This window comes from Mastomys coucha, unplaced genomic scaffold (genome assembly GCF_008632895.1).
Source record: "Mastomys coucha isolate ucsf_1 unplaced genomic scaffold, UCSF_Mcou_1 pScaffold9, whole genome shotgun sequence".
In the NCBI taxonomy this organism is placed as follows: Eukaryota; Metazoa; Chordata; class Mammalia; order Rodentia; family Muridae; genus Mastomys; species Mastomys coucha.
In genome coordinates, this window is record NW_022196915.1 from 106,114,831 (window position 1) to 106,129,302 (window position 14,472).

Here is a 14,472-nt window from a genome sequence, read left to right on the forward strand (position 1 = left end):
TGACTTTATCTCTGAGTCAAGTTGGCAAAAGCACAGATACAGAAGGGACACCCAGGATGTCACAGGATGGGTGGGTGGTGGAAAGTCCTGCTGACCCATGTGTGCCCCTCTAACTAGAGAATCGGGAGCAGTGTGGTTTGTGTGCCTGGGTGCCTCCAGCAGAGACGCTTGTAACCCCACTTCTCTCTGTCCACAGCAACGAGCGCCAGGGAAGGTTCTCTTTGACGCCGTGTGCAACCACCTCAACCTCGTGGAGGGCGACTACTTCGGCCTGGAGTTCCCTGACCACAGAAAGATCGTGGTAGGAGACAGGAGGGGCGCCATATTCATTGTCGCCTTACCGTCTGTTCATCTTCAGGGTGGGGGGGGGGTTGCTGCCTCTCTTTGATCGTGCAGAAGTAAATACAAGGAAAACAACCTCCTTTATATTTAAATCTATGTTTGGTTAAATGTTCAAAATTCATGCAACAGTAATCTGTGCATGTGCCAGCGGTGTCTGAGGAGACGGAGACTGGAAACTGTCCCCTCCACCCCGCCTTCCACTCCAGGAGTGCTGCCTTATCCTTACACATCTTTCTTGGTTTCGGATAAAAGTCTGTTGGGAGTGTGTGTGCAGGTATAGCTCCATCATGCACTGAGGAATCCCTTCAGCGCACAGCTCTGAGGAAACCCTTTACAGCGCTGTCTTTATTTCCTGACTCCAAAGAGAATTCTTCTCGTCACTAGGTCCTCCTCTTCTGTTTAACACAGTTGTTCACATCCCCTACAACCTGTGATTTAAACGACGGACTGTGGATTTTTCTTTTTCTAATACAGGTAATGCCACAGTAGGCAGACTAGCATACAGGTTTCTGTGGTACAAAGCTAAAAGTGCAGCATGCCCCAGTGAATGGGCCCAGCTGTTTAAAATTTGCAAAACATGTCAAACTGTGCTTCTAAAAGGCTTGGCGGGTTTTGAATCCCAGACTTAGAGCTTCCTGGTATGGTCTTTGTTTTGGTTGATGGCCCATTTTAAAGGCTGACTTCTCTGTTACTAGCCACCAGATTAGGCAGTAAGCTGGTTGGCTACATTTCTTTCATAGTCTACTGAGGACTGCAGAGGACTCACCTCTATTCTGGGGATGCCATAATGAAGATATAGAGAACCTGTCCACTAGAAGGTGTCATGCGTGAGTCAGAGGACAGCACAGCATTCTGTCAGGTCTCTGTGGAGCCAGGGTGCTTTGGGAGAGTGGGAAGCCAGAGCTGGTAACATCAAATTCTAGGAAGAGTGTGTCCCAGGAAGAGTGCTGTCCTGAGCTGGCCTCACAGCCAGTGCCACTTGAACTGGGACCCTAAAGTGAGGCAGGTGAGATTTCCCTGCATATCTCCAAACACTCTGCCCTTGTCCTCACCTTTCTGTTTGTTCATTTGCAGCAGCATCTAAGGTCTTTCATACACTAGGCTCTGCAAACTTTATCCCCAGCCCATGCTGTCTTCTCCTAGTCTACCATAATTGTAAGTTTCCCTGGCCCCGTCCTGTCTCTAATGCAGTGAGTGGCCACAGACCTGCCGACTTGTGAATCCCCATTTACCTGACAGCTTTGTGTCTCCACTGAGTCGTGAATATAGAAGAAACAAGGGTTGGAGTGTAAGGTGGCCAGAGGCATGGCTCCCGTTCACTAGAGGTGCGCAGCTATGGATGAGAGTCCGAGAAACAGCAGTTACCATGCAGGCCAGTCAGAGGAGCATTGCATGCAGGCCAGTCAGCATTGTGTGCAGGCCAGTCAGAGCATTGCATGCAGGCCAGTCAGAGGAGCATTGCATGCAGGCCAGTCATGCATTACATGCAGGCCAATCAGAGCATTGCATGCAGGCCAGTCAGCACTGTGTGCAGGCCAGTCAGAGCATTGCGTGCAGGCCAGTCAGCATTGTGTGCAGGCCAGTCAGCATTGCATGCAGGCCAGTCAGCATTGCATGCAGGCCAGTCAGAGTATTCCATGCAGGCCAGTCAGAGGAGCATTGCTGTTGGGTGGACATAATCTCACTTTATGGTAAGGTAATGGCTTTTCAGACATGCTAAGACACACTAGCTTGCTGTTTCTAACAAGCCTACTGAGCGCCTGTCTGGATGGCTGCATGCTCCTGATGGCCTTGTGCTCCCGGGCTTGTCTGCGTCCTGCCCAAGCAGAGGTGCCTTTCTACGGCCGAGGGTCAGTACTGGCACTTTGCAGTAGAGGGATCTGAGATTCTGCAAGCAGCTCCATGCCCAGCCCTCAACTATCTAGCAAGCGCTCCAACCACACCTTTCTGACTTCAGAGACAGTATCTTTCTGTGAAACCGTAGGGACTTCTCTATGCCAGGTCTAAGGACTCCTGCAGGAGCTAAAAAGGCTTGATGGCTATGATCTATGATCGCTCTTAAAAGTTTGTACAACTACGAGAACCGAACAAAAAAAAATGTCAGTGATGGCATAGAGAGACAGTACTTACTCATATGAATATAATGGCAATAGAAACATGAGGCTTGGGGGTGTATCTCAGTGGTAGCCAACGTTCAGGCTACAGGTTCAATTTCCAGACTCCCCACCAATTCAAATACTACAGTGTGTAGCATTTTATGTGCACTTACCATGTGCAAGGGCAGATACAGCCCATTCCAAATAGCACGTGAAGGGCTCAGTGCAGCTCTGCTCTAGGACAGCTTTATGAAATCAGAGCACGTACTCTGAGGAATAGATGCCCTGTGGGCTCCATCACAAATGTATATCCAGCAGTTCACTAGTCCTTGTCTGGGGTTTGGAGCTCAGGTTTGGGCAGTTGGGTTGTCCTTGCAAAGGTTCTGGTAGGAGGTGGTAAAGGGGGAAATGGAATTCCAACTTCATTCTGTCCTGTCTGCTTTTCTCCCTGTCTCTACCAACCTGGGAGCTAATTCATATAATGGTAAAAACAAACCATTTTCACAATATTGATCTGCAGTATTTTTTTTTTTTTTGGTTTTTCGAGACAGGGTTTCTCTCTGTAACCCCGGCTGTCCTGGTACTCACTATGTAGACCAGGCTGGCCTCGAACTCGGAAATCCGCCTGCCTCCGCCTCCCAAGTGCTAGGATTAAAGGCGTGCGCCACCACCGCCCGGCTGATCTGCAGTATTAAAGGAGACCATGTGAGTGAACAACAGTGTTCAAGTGGGGTCCTGGCTGTGTCTCCCTCTCTTTATCTGGCTGCTGGATTTGGGGGTACAATCCTTTGAAAATTCAATGAGTTTTACATTTATTACAGTATGTGCCCTGTGTGTGCATTGGCTATACCCTTAATGCAGATCCCTCTAAGATGGGATGAGCACTCAGTGTGGCGACATGTGATGGCCTCAACATGCCCTGAGCTGGTGGATTCCATCTTGGAGGTGCTAAGCAGACAATCTTGATTGTCTGGCTTGAGGAGTGTAATTATCTGCATTTTTTGGATGCTGGAGCCCTCCTGCCCTTGTCCCAGGCAGTGTAACCTTAGGGCCACTGACCCTTATTGTCACCTCCTTGCCAAGCCTCTTGGCAACAAGAAGACTGGGGCACACTGAGCCATTTTTCCAAGTCTCACTTTTCTAATCTGTAAAATGGAGAGAATAGCACCCCAAAGAGTTGGATGTGTTCATCTAAACAAAGCACAGACCCTCAGAAAGAGATTTGCAAGCATGCATTACAAGAAAGTCACCTTGTTCACCACTGGCATTCTTATGTGTGTTCCAGATCTATAATGGCAGCTATTTTTGATTGTGATTCACAGTTCTAACTTTGCACTATGCCATTCAGCATGCTTGCAGGAGAGACTCATTTTGCATACCTCTGTAAACCAATTGCACAACTCCTTATGCCCCCTCCCCCACTCCTGGCACCTCCATTCAGCTCACTGTCTCTGAGAATATATTCCCTGAGACATCTGTGTTTGGGGTCCTGTACTGCTTACTTAACTGTCTATAATGGCCTAATTTGACTCACTTCAAGGGTCATCCACACAGCAGACTTTGTCTCCCCGTTTCCTACTGTTTCTGTTATATGTACAACATATCCTGTGCCCTCATTTCTCATTTGATGGATGTGTGAGCTGCATCCACATCTGGGCTGCTCTGAGCAGTACTGCAAGGAGCATGGGCTTGCTATCACTCCGATACCCAGCTGTGATGTTACCCTGGCCAGGCCATCACTCTGATACCCAGCTGTGATGTTACCCTGGCCAGGCTCCCTCAGAAGGCCTTTTACACACCTGCCCAGTCCTGGGGCTGCCTCCATTAGCTTTGCTCAGTTTTCTGTATAGGATACACAGGGAACTCTCTTCCTCAGAGTACCTGCCAGACAAGGACTGTGACTTTTTGACTCTGGGTGAGATGAGAAGGTGCTGAGTTCAGGCGATTTGAAATCCCACTCAACCCTTTGCCTCTCTTCTCGCTGTTTTAAATACTCAGGTCCTCCCCTCCCTCTCTCTCTTTCTCAGAATCTTGTCAAACCCAGGGCCAAGCATATGGTAGACATTCCTAGAAAGGAAAATGAAGGCTTGCTATAGTCTTACAACGTGTTTCTCAAGGTTGTGCATAATCAAATGGCAATTATGAAGTTATCAGTTGGAGAACTTGTCCTGCACCTTGTTAGTCAGCAGAGGTTGTCACATGCTCCTAGTGAGGTTACTTCCTGCTGGTCCCTCCCCCTGGTGCAGACAGTTTCTGTCCCTGAAGGATCTCTCTGGAGAGCAGAGAAGTCTTTATCAACCTTAGAAACTTATATTGTGTGTTCTGTGCCAGAAGTGCTGTTGATCTTCACTTTTTACCCAGTGTGCTAGCTGATTGATACATGGCTTGGGGGCCGATAAAAGGTAGTTTTTGCTAATAGTGGACACAGAAGCCTGAAATGGATACCTAGTAGCCAGGGGCGTCTAGCAGAACCTGGCCAGTCCAATGGGAGACCTGTCATGGTGGCACTGGTAGAGCTACAGATGGCATGAGCAAGAATACAGCTGTGTTCCAGTTGAACATCACTTACAGAGGCAAGATGGCCTTGCTGGCCAGCCTCAACTGATGGGTGAGTTCTAGGCCAGTGAGAGACTTGCTCTCAGAAGTAAGGTAGACAGTGGTCCTGAAGGCTTCCACAGAGTACCTAAGGTATCCTCCGCCCACCATATGCAGGTGCACTACGTGTGTGTGCAGGTCCCTCTCCCTCTCCGCCCGCCATGTGCAGGTGCACTACATGTGTGTAGGTCCGTCTCCCTCTCCACCCGCCTTGTACATGTGTACCTGCGCACATGCATAGTGCACATGAGCACACATATAGTACACCTGAGCACACACATAGTGCACCTGTATACACGCAGAGTACACCTGAGCACACATAGTGTATCTGAGCACTCTATAGTACACCTGCACACACACACTTAGTGCACCTGAGTACACATATAGTACACCTGCACATTCCCATGGTGTACCTGCGCATACACATGGTGCACCTGCTCACTCGCATGGTGCACCTGTATACACACATAGTACACCTGAGAGCACACATAGTGCACCTGTATACATGCAGAGTACACCTGAGCACACATAGTACACCTGTATACACATAGTGCACCTGAACACACACATAGTGCACTTGTACACACACATACATGGGAAAAACCTGCCATTGTATGATGGCCATGAAAGTTTGTATTTCATATGGCTTTTATAGCTTTTGCATATCATAAAATATAATTGTTCATTAAGGTGTTCTCTTCTCCCCCCGCCCCAACACACACACTTAAAGCTGTTAGCCTATGCTCCAGAACTGTATCAAAACTGGCCACAGTGCAGATCTGAGCCATGCATCGCATTCACCAGTGTCTCCTAGTGCAGATCTGAGCCATGCATCGCATTCACCAGTGTCTGCTTGGTTCTGTTCCTCTCAGGTAGGCATTCTCCCATCCATAAATCTCAACAGGCAAGTTCAGGGCAATTCTTACCCAGCCCTACACAATGAAGCCAGTAGCCAAGATCCTCCCCCAGGACTGCTCAGCCAAGCACCGTGTTCTGTCTGTTACCTATGTTGTCTGTCCCCAGACCTCCTTAGGTGCAGAAGCCACTCCATCCAGCCCAGAGAGCAGGGTGAGTAACATTTATTCCCCTGGTGATGGAATGAGCCCAGGAAGGCACCTGCTAACAGTAGGCAGTTAGCTCTCTTGGATTCTATCTATCCTTGGGTCATAACTCAGAAGCACCCCCCACCCACCCCCCCCACCCCCGTCCAACCCACCAGTCTTTAAAGAGGCATTGTTTCTAGGTCCGATGAGTCAGCCTGGTTTCTTATGTCAGACTGGGTACTCATGGGAAAGGCCTGATATTTGTTCCCTGTGTCCCTTCTAGCTGGGAGAAAAAATGTTGCCTGTGGCAAGTGTGCTTTTGATGGGTTTTAACTCAGAAACTGCAGTCATTTGGTATGATGGGTGTCCCTGCTGGCTGTCCTTTATTTATGAATAGTCACGGTCCCTCACCTTGCTTCTTCCCTGGGGGCTGACTCTGAGGCAAGATGGGGCCCTGTGAGGGAACATGTCAGGTGTAATGGATTAAAAATATCTCAGGACAAGGATACCCAGAGCATGTGTTGAGCTAGAGGAGATGAGGGAATAGGTCAGCTCTGTCACCACAGCAGGGTCTGACCCTGTGTGCAAACAGGTGGTCGCAGAGTGACAGGCCCAGGCGGTGAGGCTCTCTGCAAGCCAGGATACACTGAGGCTTCCTGGCATATCTTTAGAAAACAGAAAATCCATCATAGCTATGTGACATCTTTTAAAGGGAACATTTCAAAGGTATTGATAATTAAACAAAGGACTTACAAATAAGATAAAAACTGAATACTTGTTATTTTATGAATGCTGTGGCTGAGGCCCATGGCTGAACCCATCTTAAAAAGTAGATATGGGAGCTAGAGAGATGGCTCAGTGGTTAAGTGCACTGGCTGCTCTTCCAGAGGTCCTGAGTTCAATTCCCAGCTACCACATGGTGGCTCACAACCATCTGTAATGGGATCTGATGCCCCCTTCTGGTGTGTCTGAAGATAATGACAATGTATTCATATACATAACGTAAATAAATCGATCTTTTTTTAAAAAGCAGATTTGGTAGCTGGCATACCATGCACAAGGCTTCAAGTTACTAGCATCTAGCCATATTAGTTAATTGATTAAAAATAAGAATCTCAGGATTAAGGTTTCTAATCACCCAGATAACCCCTGCCCCCACACTTCCACCCCTGCACTCAGGCATGGTTTTGTAATGTTAAGCCTTGCCTTTATTATAAAACTTCCTTTTGCACAGATCTGAAACAGCAAGATCTGTTTAGATGCGCTTGGTACACAACCACGTAGGTAGAGCCTGCCCCATAATGGACTTTGTGCTTTAGCTCACAGATCTGCCTTGTCTTTTTTATTTAAAGCTGTTCTTGTAAGTTAGTATGAACACTCTGCAATGTAGGGGCCAAGTGTGCTCAGTTTCCTTTAACAAGTCAGTATTGGGTGCTTGATATGGGTACTCATCTAGCTTGAAAGAAATTCAGTGAATTTAGCCAGATCCAGGTCACAGTCCTGGGCTGAATGCAAGAATGCTCTTCATTTGGTGGGATGAGGGTAAATATTGTTGAGTGTCTGACGTGAAGAAATGTTACGAAATGAACAGGTAGGAATGATTGGCATGTAGGAAGTCAGTTATAAGTCCCTGGGATCTCATTTGAGTTTTGCCAGTGTCAATACTTTGGTAGCTCTAGACAGCACACTGAGCAAGAGTTATGGATATGTGTCCACGCGATCCCCAGAGCAGCAGGATGTGTTGGCATCCCCAGACACGGGCTGGATCAGGAACTCAGGAGAGTCCAAGCGTGTGTATTTTAGCAAGTTCATGGCGAGGTGCAGTTGCCCTTGCCTGTAGTTCTAGCACTTGGGAAGCTGGTGCAGGGATGTCCCTGAATCTAGGAGCTCAAGAGCCACCTAGTCAACACATCTGAACCCATCTCAAGGACTAGCTCAGTGCAGAGCTCTTGTGTAGCTTGCACAGGTCCCGGATCTACTTCCCATCTTTGAGGCAGCAGGCCTGGTGGCATATACCTTTGATCCCAGGTGGATCTGTGTGAGAGAGCTACAGGCCAGGCAGGGCTACACAGTGAGACCCTGCCTCACTTGAGGTGGGGGAGGGGGACCCTGTCTCACTTGAGGTGGGGGAGGGGGCTCTGTATAAAGGAGTTAAAAACAAAAGCCTTTAGGAGGATTTTGACACTATGGATTTCACACTCACTTCATGAAACAACTATGGAAGGCATATAAGTTTTGTACTAACAGATTTGTTTATTTGTGTATTGTTTTTGAAACAAGGTCTGTCTTTGTAGTCCTGGCTAGCCTTGAAGTGTTCTGTTCTCAGTCCTCCCAGCCTTGGGGATTAAAGGCGTGAGCTGCCCTTCCCATTCACATGATTGTTTCGTATCTACATGCTTTTATATGTCATGCCATAACTTTTGACTTGTTATGTGGACATTTCTTATTCACTTCAAAAATAATTTCAAATTTCTCTTTGATTTTTCTTTCTAGAAGTTAGTTCATTGTGAACATACAGAGGTTTCCCTTGTTTTTGATTTGTTAAGTTTTTAAATTAATTTCATAATGGCCGAGGAATGTAGTTTGTATAACACAACACTTTATAAAATAGTTGGCTCATGGCCCAGGACATGAGCCATTTTGGTAACAAGTTTATATGCAAACAAAAAGGATGTAAACACATCCTAGCAGCATTTCCGGCGGAGACGGACTGCACATACGAGAGTGTTCCTGAGTTGACAGTGAGCTGAGAAAGCTGGTGGCCCAGACGTCACCACATAACGGTAGCATGATCACTTCTGTGTTTAAAGGTGGTGGTTGTAGACAGAAAAGCCTGTAACAACCCCTGCCTGCCATGTTAAACATGGGGCAGCTGTGGGATGCTTTCCTTCTGGATTCCCATCTGGCCTAGCGTTTGTCCTTCCACGTGGTGTGCTTGTTTGTTTAGCCTCACACAATATGTTTTCCCTCTGAGAGTTCAGCGGTCCTCTCACGCCTCTCCATCTCAGTGTTCCAAATGGATACATGTCTAGAAATTGTGGTCATTTTTTTTCTCTGCTGCCTCTGTCACCTCTGAGTCCCGGGCTAGTTTGGGTTGAGTTTTTATTTTCCCTGTAGGCCTCCTGTTTCTGATTCTGTACCTGGCGACTTTGGTTGACAGTTGAATGCTGGGTAGTGTGAACTTGGCCGTGTGATACTCTCTGCCTTTGTCTTCTCGTGTACTCTCTTGAGCTTGTTCTGGGATGCAGTTACTGGGAGACCATCTGGACCCTCAGTCTTCAACTCTGGGATAGTTGAAGTGGGATCCCACTAGTTAGGTGTGATGCTTCTAAAGCCTGCCTCCTCGTGACTGGCTGGAGGCCTGCAGAATCATGGGCTTTTCTAGCCTGGCTGGTTGAGCCAGATATTGTTACCCCCAATATGTCCTGGAGGCTTTTCTGGATTGGAGATGGCTCAGTCATACTAGCATGAAGACCTAAATTTAGATCCCCTGCACCTATGGGGAGCAAGGAGCGGCTGAGCACGACAGTAACTCTAGCACTGAAGAGGGGCTAGGTGGAGGGAAGGGGGCCGGGGGGTGGGGGAACAGGCAGATTCCCCAAATTCATTGAGACAGTCAGCTAGGCAAACTGGCCAGCTCCAGAATCCTTTTGTGAGAGAAACTGTCTCAAAAAAAAAAAGTGGAGCACAATTTAAAGGAAGACAACTGATGTTGGTCTCCGCACGCACAGGTTTGTGTGTGTGTGTGTGTACACGTATGTGTGCATACGTGTGCATGTGTATGTCCCTTTAGCACTCATATCCAGCTTATCAATAAGTCCCACTGGTTTTTAGAAAAGGAGGCAGAGACACTGCCTACTTGATGCAGCAGGAAGCAAACCTCCTCGTTTATAATGGCTTCGCCGCTTCGATAACTGAATTGTTCTATTCCTCTGGCCAGCAGAGGCTAGCTAACATGGTCAGTCCATGCTGGCCAGGTCTACAGGGTGAGACTGTCTCAGACTCACTCAGTGAAGAGCATCATTGCTAATCCTGCCCAGAAACACATCCTGTAGAATTCCATTACTTTATTTACTTGCTTTATTTAGGCTGTTGTAAAAATTTTATCACTGTCATAAAAATGTTAAGGTTAGCATTCTTTATGAACAAATACATGTTTATAGACACAGGTGACCAGATGAAGGAAGATGCGAAGGGACACCTTCAGATATCTGCTGCAGCACCTACAGCACCTGCAGCACAGCTGTGCCAACACATCACCTATAAATAAGAGGTGTGGCCTGGCCATTTTCAGTGACAACACACACACCATACACCACACACAGACACACACACATGCACACACACACACACACACACAAGCACAGACACACAAGCAGGCACATATACACATGCACACACACAGGCACACACACATGTACACACATAAACACAAACACATGCCATGCACAGGCACACACACAAGCACAGACACACAGGCAGGCACACATACACACACACACACACACACACACACACAAACACAGACACACAGGCAGGCACACATATACACACACACACACACAAGCACAGACACACAGGCAGGCACACACACACACACAAACACAGACACACAGGCAGGCACACATACACACACACACACAAACACAGACACACAGGCAGGCACACATACACACACACACACACACAAGCACAGACACACAGGCAGGCACACATACACACACACACACACAAACACAGACACACAGGCAGGCACACACACACACACACACACACACACACACACCACATATAGCATGTTCAGTGCTCAAGGTGGTATTTCCTTGTTGTGATTTACATTTCCAGCACAAATCATTCCCCACTGTCAGCATTTTCTTCTTTGCATTTGAAATTTTCTCTGTGTGAAGACCTGTCATTCTCGACATCATTTCTACAGGCAGCATCTGTCTCTTACTTTTCCTTTCAACACGAGGATTTTAACCTTGGTTCCATCCTATGTACTGACCAGCAGTTCAGGGACAGTTTGTAAAAAGAGCGCACAGACTGTGTGCTTAACCTGTGTTTTACTAATAAGACCAGCTGTTCTTTCTCTGATTCGAGCATCGGGCAGGGAGCTAGGACTTGGGGGTGAGTGAACCCAGTTCAGCTCTAGCTGGGCATCTGGGATAGAGGCTCGAGTTTCTCTCCAGCATCCCAGGAGTCCCCCTGGTTTGTTTGCTTTAGGTAGCCTGTGAGGTATGATAGCATGTATGTATATTGATAGCATGTGTGATAGTAGATAGCCTGTGATGTATGATACTCTATAAACACTTTTCTCTCCTCTCTTGCCCCTCAAGGATTTTCTATTTGTGTATAGGTAACCATATATGGAGATATACAGAAATATATAGATATATATCATGCATATTTCATTTGGCCACTAATGTGATCATTAACTAGCTGCTCATTCATTAATATCTTCAGAATAGGTAATTATGATAAAAGCATAATTAAGATTAAAAATTTTTTATTTTAAAAAATGTTTAATTTTATTGCTTTTACACATGTAGGTGTGTGTCTGCGTGTAGGCATGTGCACATGAGTGCAGGTGCTCATGGAGGCCGGCACATCAGATTCCCTGGAACTGGAGTTAAAGATGGTTGTTAGCTACCTGACATGGCACTGCGAAATAAACCTTGGTCTGCTGGAGCTCTTAGCTTCTGACTCATCTCAGCAATGCTGACATTTCTTACGATTTAAAGTTTTCCCATTGCCCTCAGCGTGCATTCTACCGTTGAGGGCTCATCCATCCCCGTTATCCAACCTGTACTTAAGAAAGGGTGTTTAACATATGTTATATGTATGTAAGTGTTTTGCCTACATGTACGAGAGTACCGCATCCATGAAACACACACAGAGGCCAGAAGAGGGTGTCAGATCCCCTGGAATTGGAGTTAGTGACAGTTGTGAGTAGCCTTGTAGGTGTTGGGGGTTGAACCCAGATCCTCCAAAAGATCAGTGTTCTTATTCACTGAGCCATCTCCAGCCCCTTAAAAAGGTTTTAATGGTCAGGTTCAGGCATAGTATCTGCAGAATGTGCACTAGAACATTCTATAAAAGGAGTTAGCAGAGCCTGGAGCTGTGGTCCTCTTCCAGAGGACCTGGGCTCAGTACCCAGCATGCACGTGATGGTCACACTCACCTAACACATCATTCCTAGGGGATCCATCACCCTCTTATGGCTTTTAGGAGCACTGCACACATGTGGTACCCAGACAAATATGCAGGTAAAATGCCTGTACATAGAAAATAATAAAAGAAAAGATCTTAAAGGAGGTGGCACTGTGGGATGTGTGTGGCATTCTAGAAGAAAAAAATGCTCACGACCTCAAATTCTCAAATATACTTTCTTTTCAGTAGCTTGAAATGGTCCCAAGACCCTTGCCCATTCTCGCTGACGTTCTGTCTCCACTTGCTTTTTTCCTCCTTAGGTGTGGCTGGATCTCCTGAAGCCCATTGTGAAGCAGATTCGAAGTAAGTGTATCTATCCTTCATGCTCCCTGGTGACAGCAGTTATAAGACCAGGTGATTCCCATGTGGAGGTGGCTTTTTGTCTGTGACGTGAATCCCTAGAGACACAGATTCCTTGTTCCCTGGTGACAGCTTGTCAGCACCCACTAATCCACACACTGTTAAAATAGGCAACTTCCGCCATTTTCATACATAATCCTTTGGTAACAAAACCTCGCTTGGAAATCAAATATCATCTTGATTAATGACTAATGCCTGCTATTAAGCCCCCAGAATAATTGAGCTTGTCTCTTCTATGTTGTTTAAACTGCTCTGTGCTCAGGGGAAGGGTGGAGTCTTCTATTCTAGAAATAGACTTTGAGGTTTTCTAATCTTCCTTTTCAGAGCCTGTGAAATCAGAATGCTAGCATTGTCTGCAAGTGTGAGATTGTGTGTGTTTAGTGTGTGACTGTGTGGGCGTGTACATGTGTGCGTGTCTGTGCCTGTGTGTCTGTGCTTGTATGGGTCTGTGTGAGTGTGTATGTGGAATGTATATATGGTATGTATGTGTCTCTGGGTGTGTATTTGCAGTATGTATGTATGGTATGTATGTTTCTATGTGTGTGGTGGGGGGCATGGTATGTGTGTGTTAATGTAGGTATGGTATGTATGTGTCTGTGAGTGTATGTGTATGGTATGTATGTGTCTGTGAGTGTGTGTGTATGGTATGTATGTGTCTCTGAGTGTGTGTGTATAGTATGTATGTGTCTCTGAGTGTATGTGTGTGGTATGCATGTATGGTATGTATGTTTCTGTGTGATGTGGGGAGGCATGGTATGTGTGTGGTCTGTATGTGTCTGTGAGTGTGTGTGTATGGTATGTATGTGTCTGTGAGTGTGTGTGTATGGTATGTATGTGTCTGTGAGTGTGTGTGTATGGTATGTATGTGTCTGTGAGTGTGTGTGTATGGTATGTATGTGTCTGTGAGTGTGTGTGTATGGTATGTATGTGTCTGTGAGTGTGTGTGTATGGTATGTATGTGTCTGTGAGTGTGTGTGTATGGTATGTATGTGTCTGTGAGTGTGTGTGTATGGTATATATGTGTCTGTGAGTGTGTGTATGGTATGTATGTGTCTGTGAGTGTGTGTGTATGGTATGTATGTGTCTGTGAGTGTGTGTGTATGGTATGTATGTGTCTGTGAGTACGTGTATGTGTGTGGTATGCATGTATGCTATGTATGTTTCTATGTGATGTGGGGGGCATGATATGTGTGTGGTATGTGTCTGTGAGTGTGTATATGTGGTATGTATGTGTGTGTGTGGTGGGGGGAGCATGGTGTAGGTGTATGTATGAGTGTATATGTGTGTTGTATGTATCTGATAAGCAAGCAGAGCTCTAATATGAATCCAGCCTGCATATTAGAAAGACGAGCTTAAGGGTCCCATGAGAACAATGGGAAAGAGGAAGCTTGTCTTTTGTTCTCAGTCTCCTGGTCCCTGAGCATCAGCTTATCATTTTCTCTGCTTTGAGATAAGCTGTGTTCTTAAAAGTTGTCCCAAATGGCCCAGATTCGAGTCGACGAGACCAGAGCTTCAGGCTTCGGTTGCACCTGAAGCGCACCACAGGTCCTGGCTCACTTTTCTCTGATTAAGAAACACCCCTAAGCCACTCCTATCGATTGCTGTGGATGTAAAAAACATGCAGCAAGGTACCTGTGAGGCCCTTCTACAATTACATTTGATGCTGACCTCCAGTCTTTTAAACTAAACAACGACTCACACTAAATAATGTTTCCGGGACATGGTAAGGGAGCCGGGGGACACACTACTGAGAGCGGCCCCCGTGTCTGCCCAGTACAGGTGATTGGGGGTGGGGTGGTGGACACACTGCTGAGAGCGGCCCCCGT

The 14,472-nt window shown here is 46.6% G+C and overlaps 1 protein-coding gene across 5 annotated transcripts in view; it reads left to right on the plus strand.

The window, feature by feature from the left end:
* The window catches only part of Farp1 (FERM, ARH/RhoGEF and pleckstrin domain protein 1), a 241,672-nt gene that overhangs the window by 163,433 nt on the left and 63,767 nt on the right, over nt 1-14,472 (plus strand). For 4 of the 5 annotated variants that reach the window (XM_031362792.1, XM_031362791.1, XM_031362796.1 and 1 more), the window contains exons 3-4: nt 197-301; nt 12,547-12,589. In XM_031362792.1, the coding sequence (XP_031218652.1) occupies nt 197-301; nt 12,547-12,589 (148 nt within the window). The remainder of the gene's footprint in view (nt 1-196; nt 302-12,546; nt 12,590-14,472) is intronic. The other variant, XM_031362794.1, reaches the window with a different exon arrangement.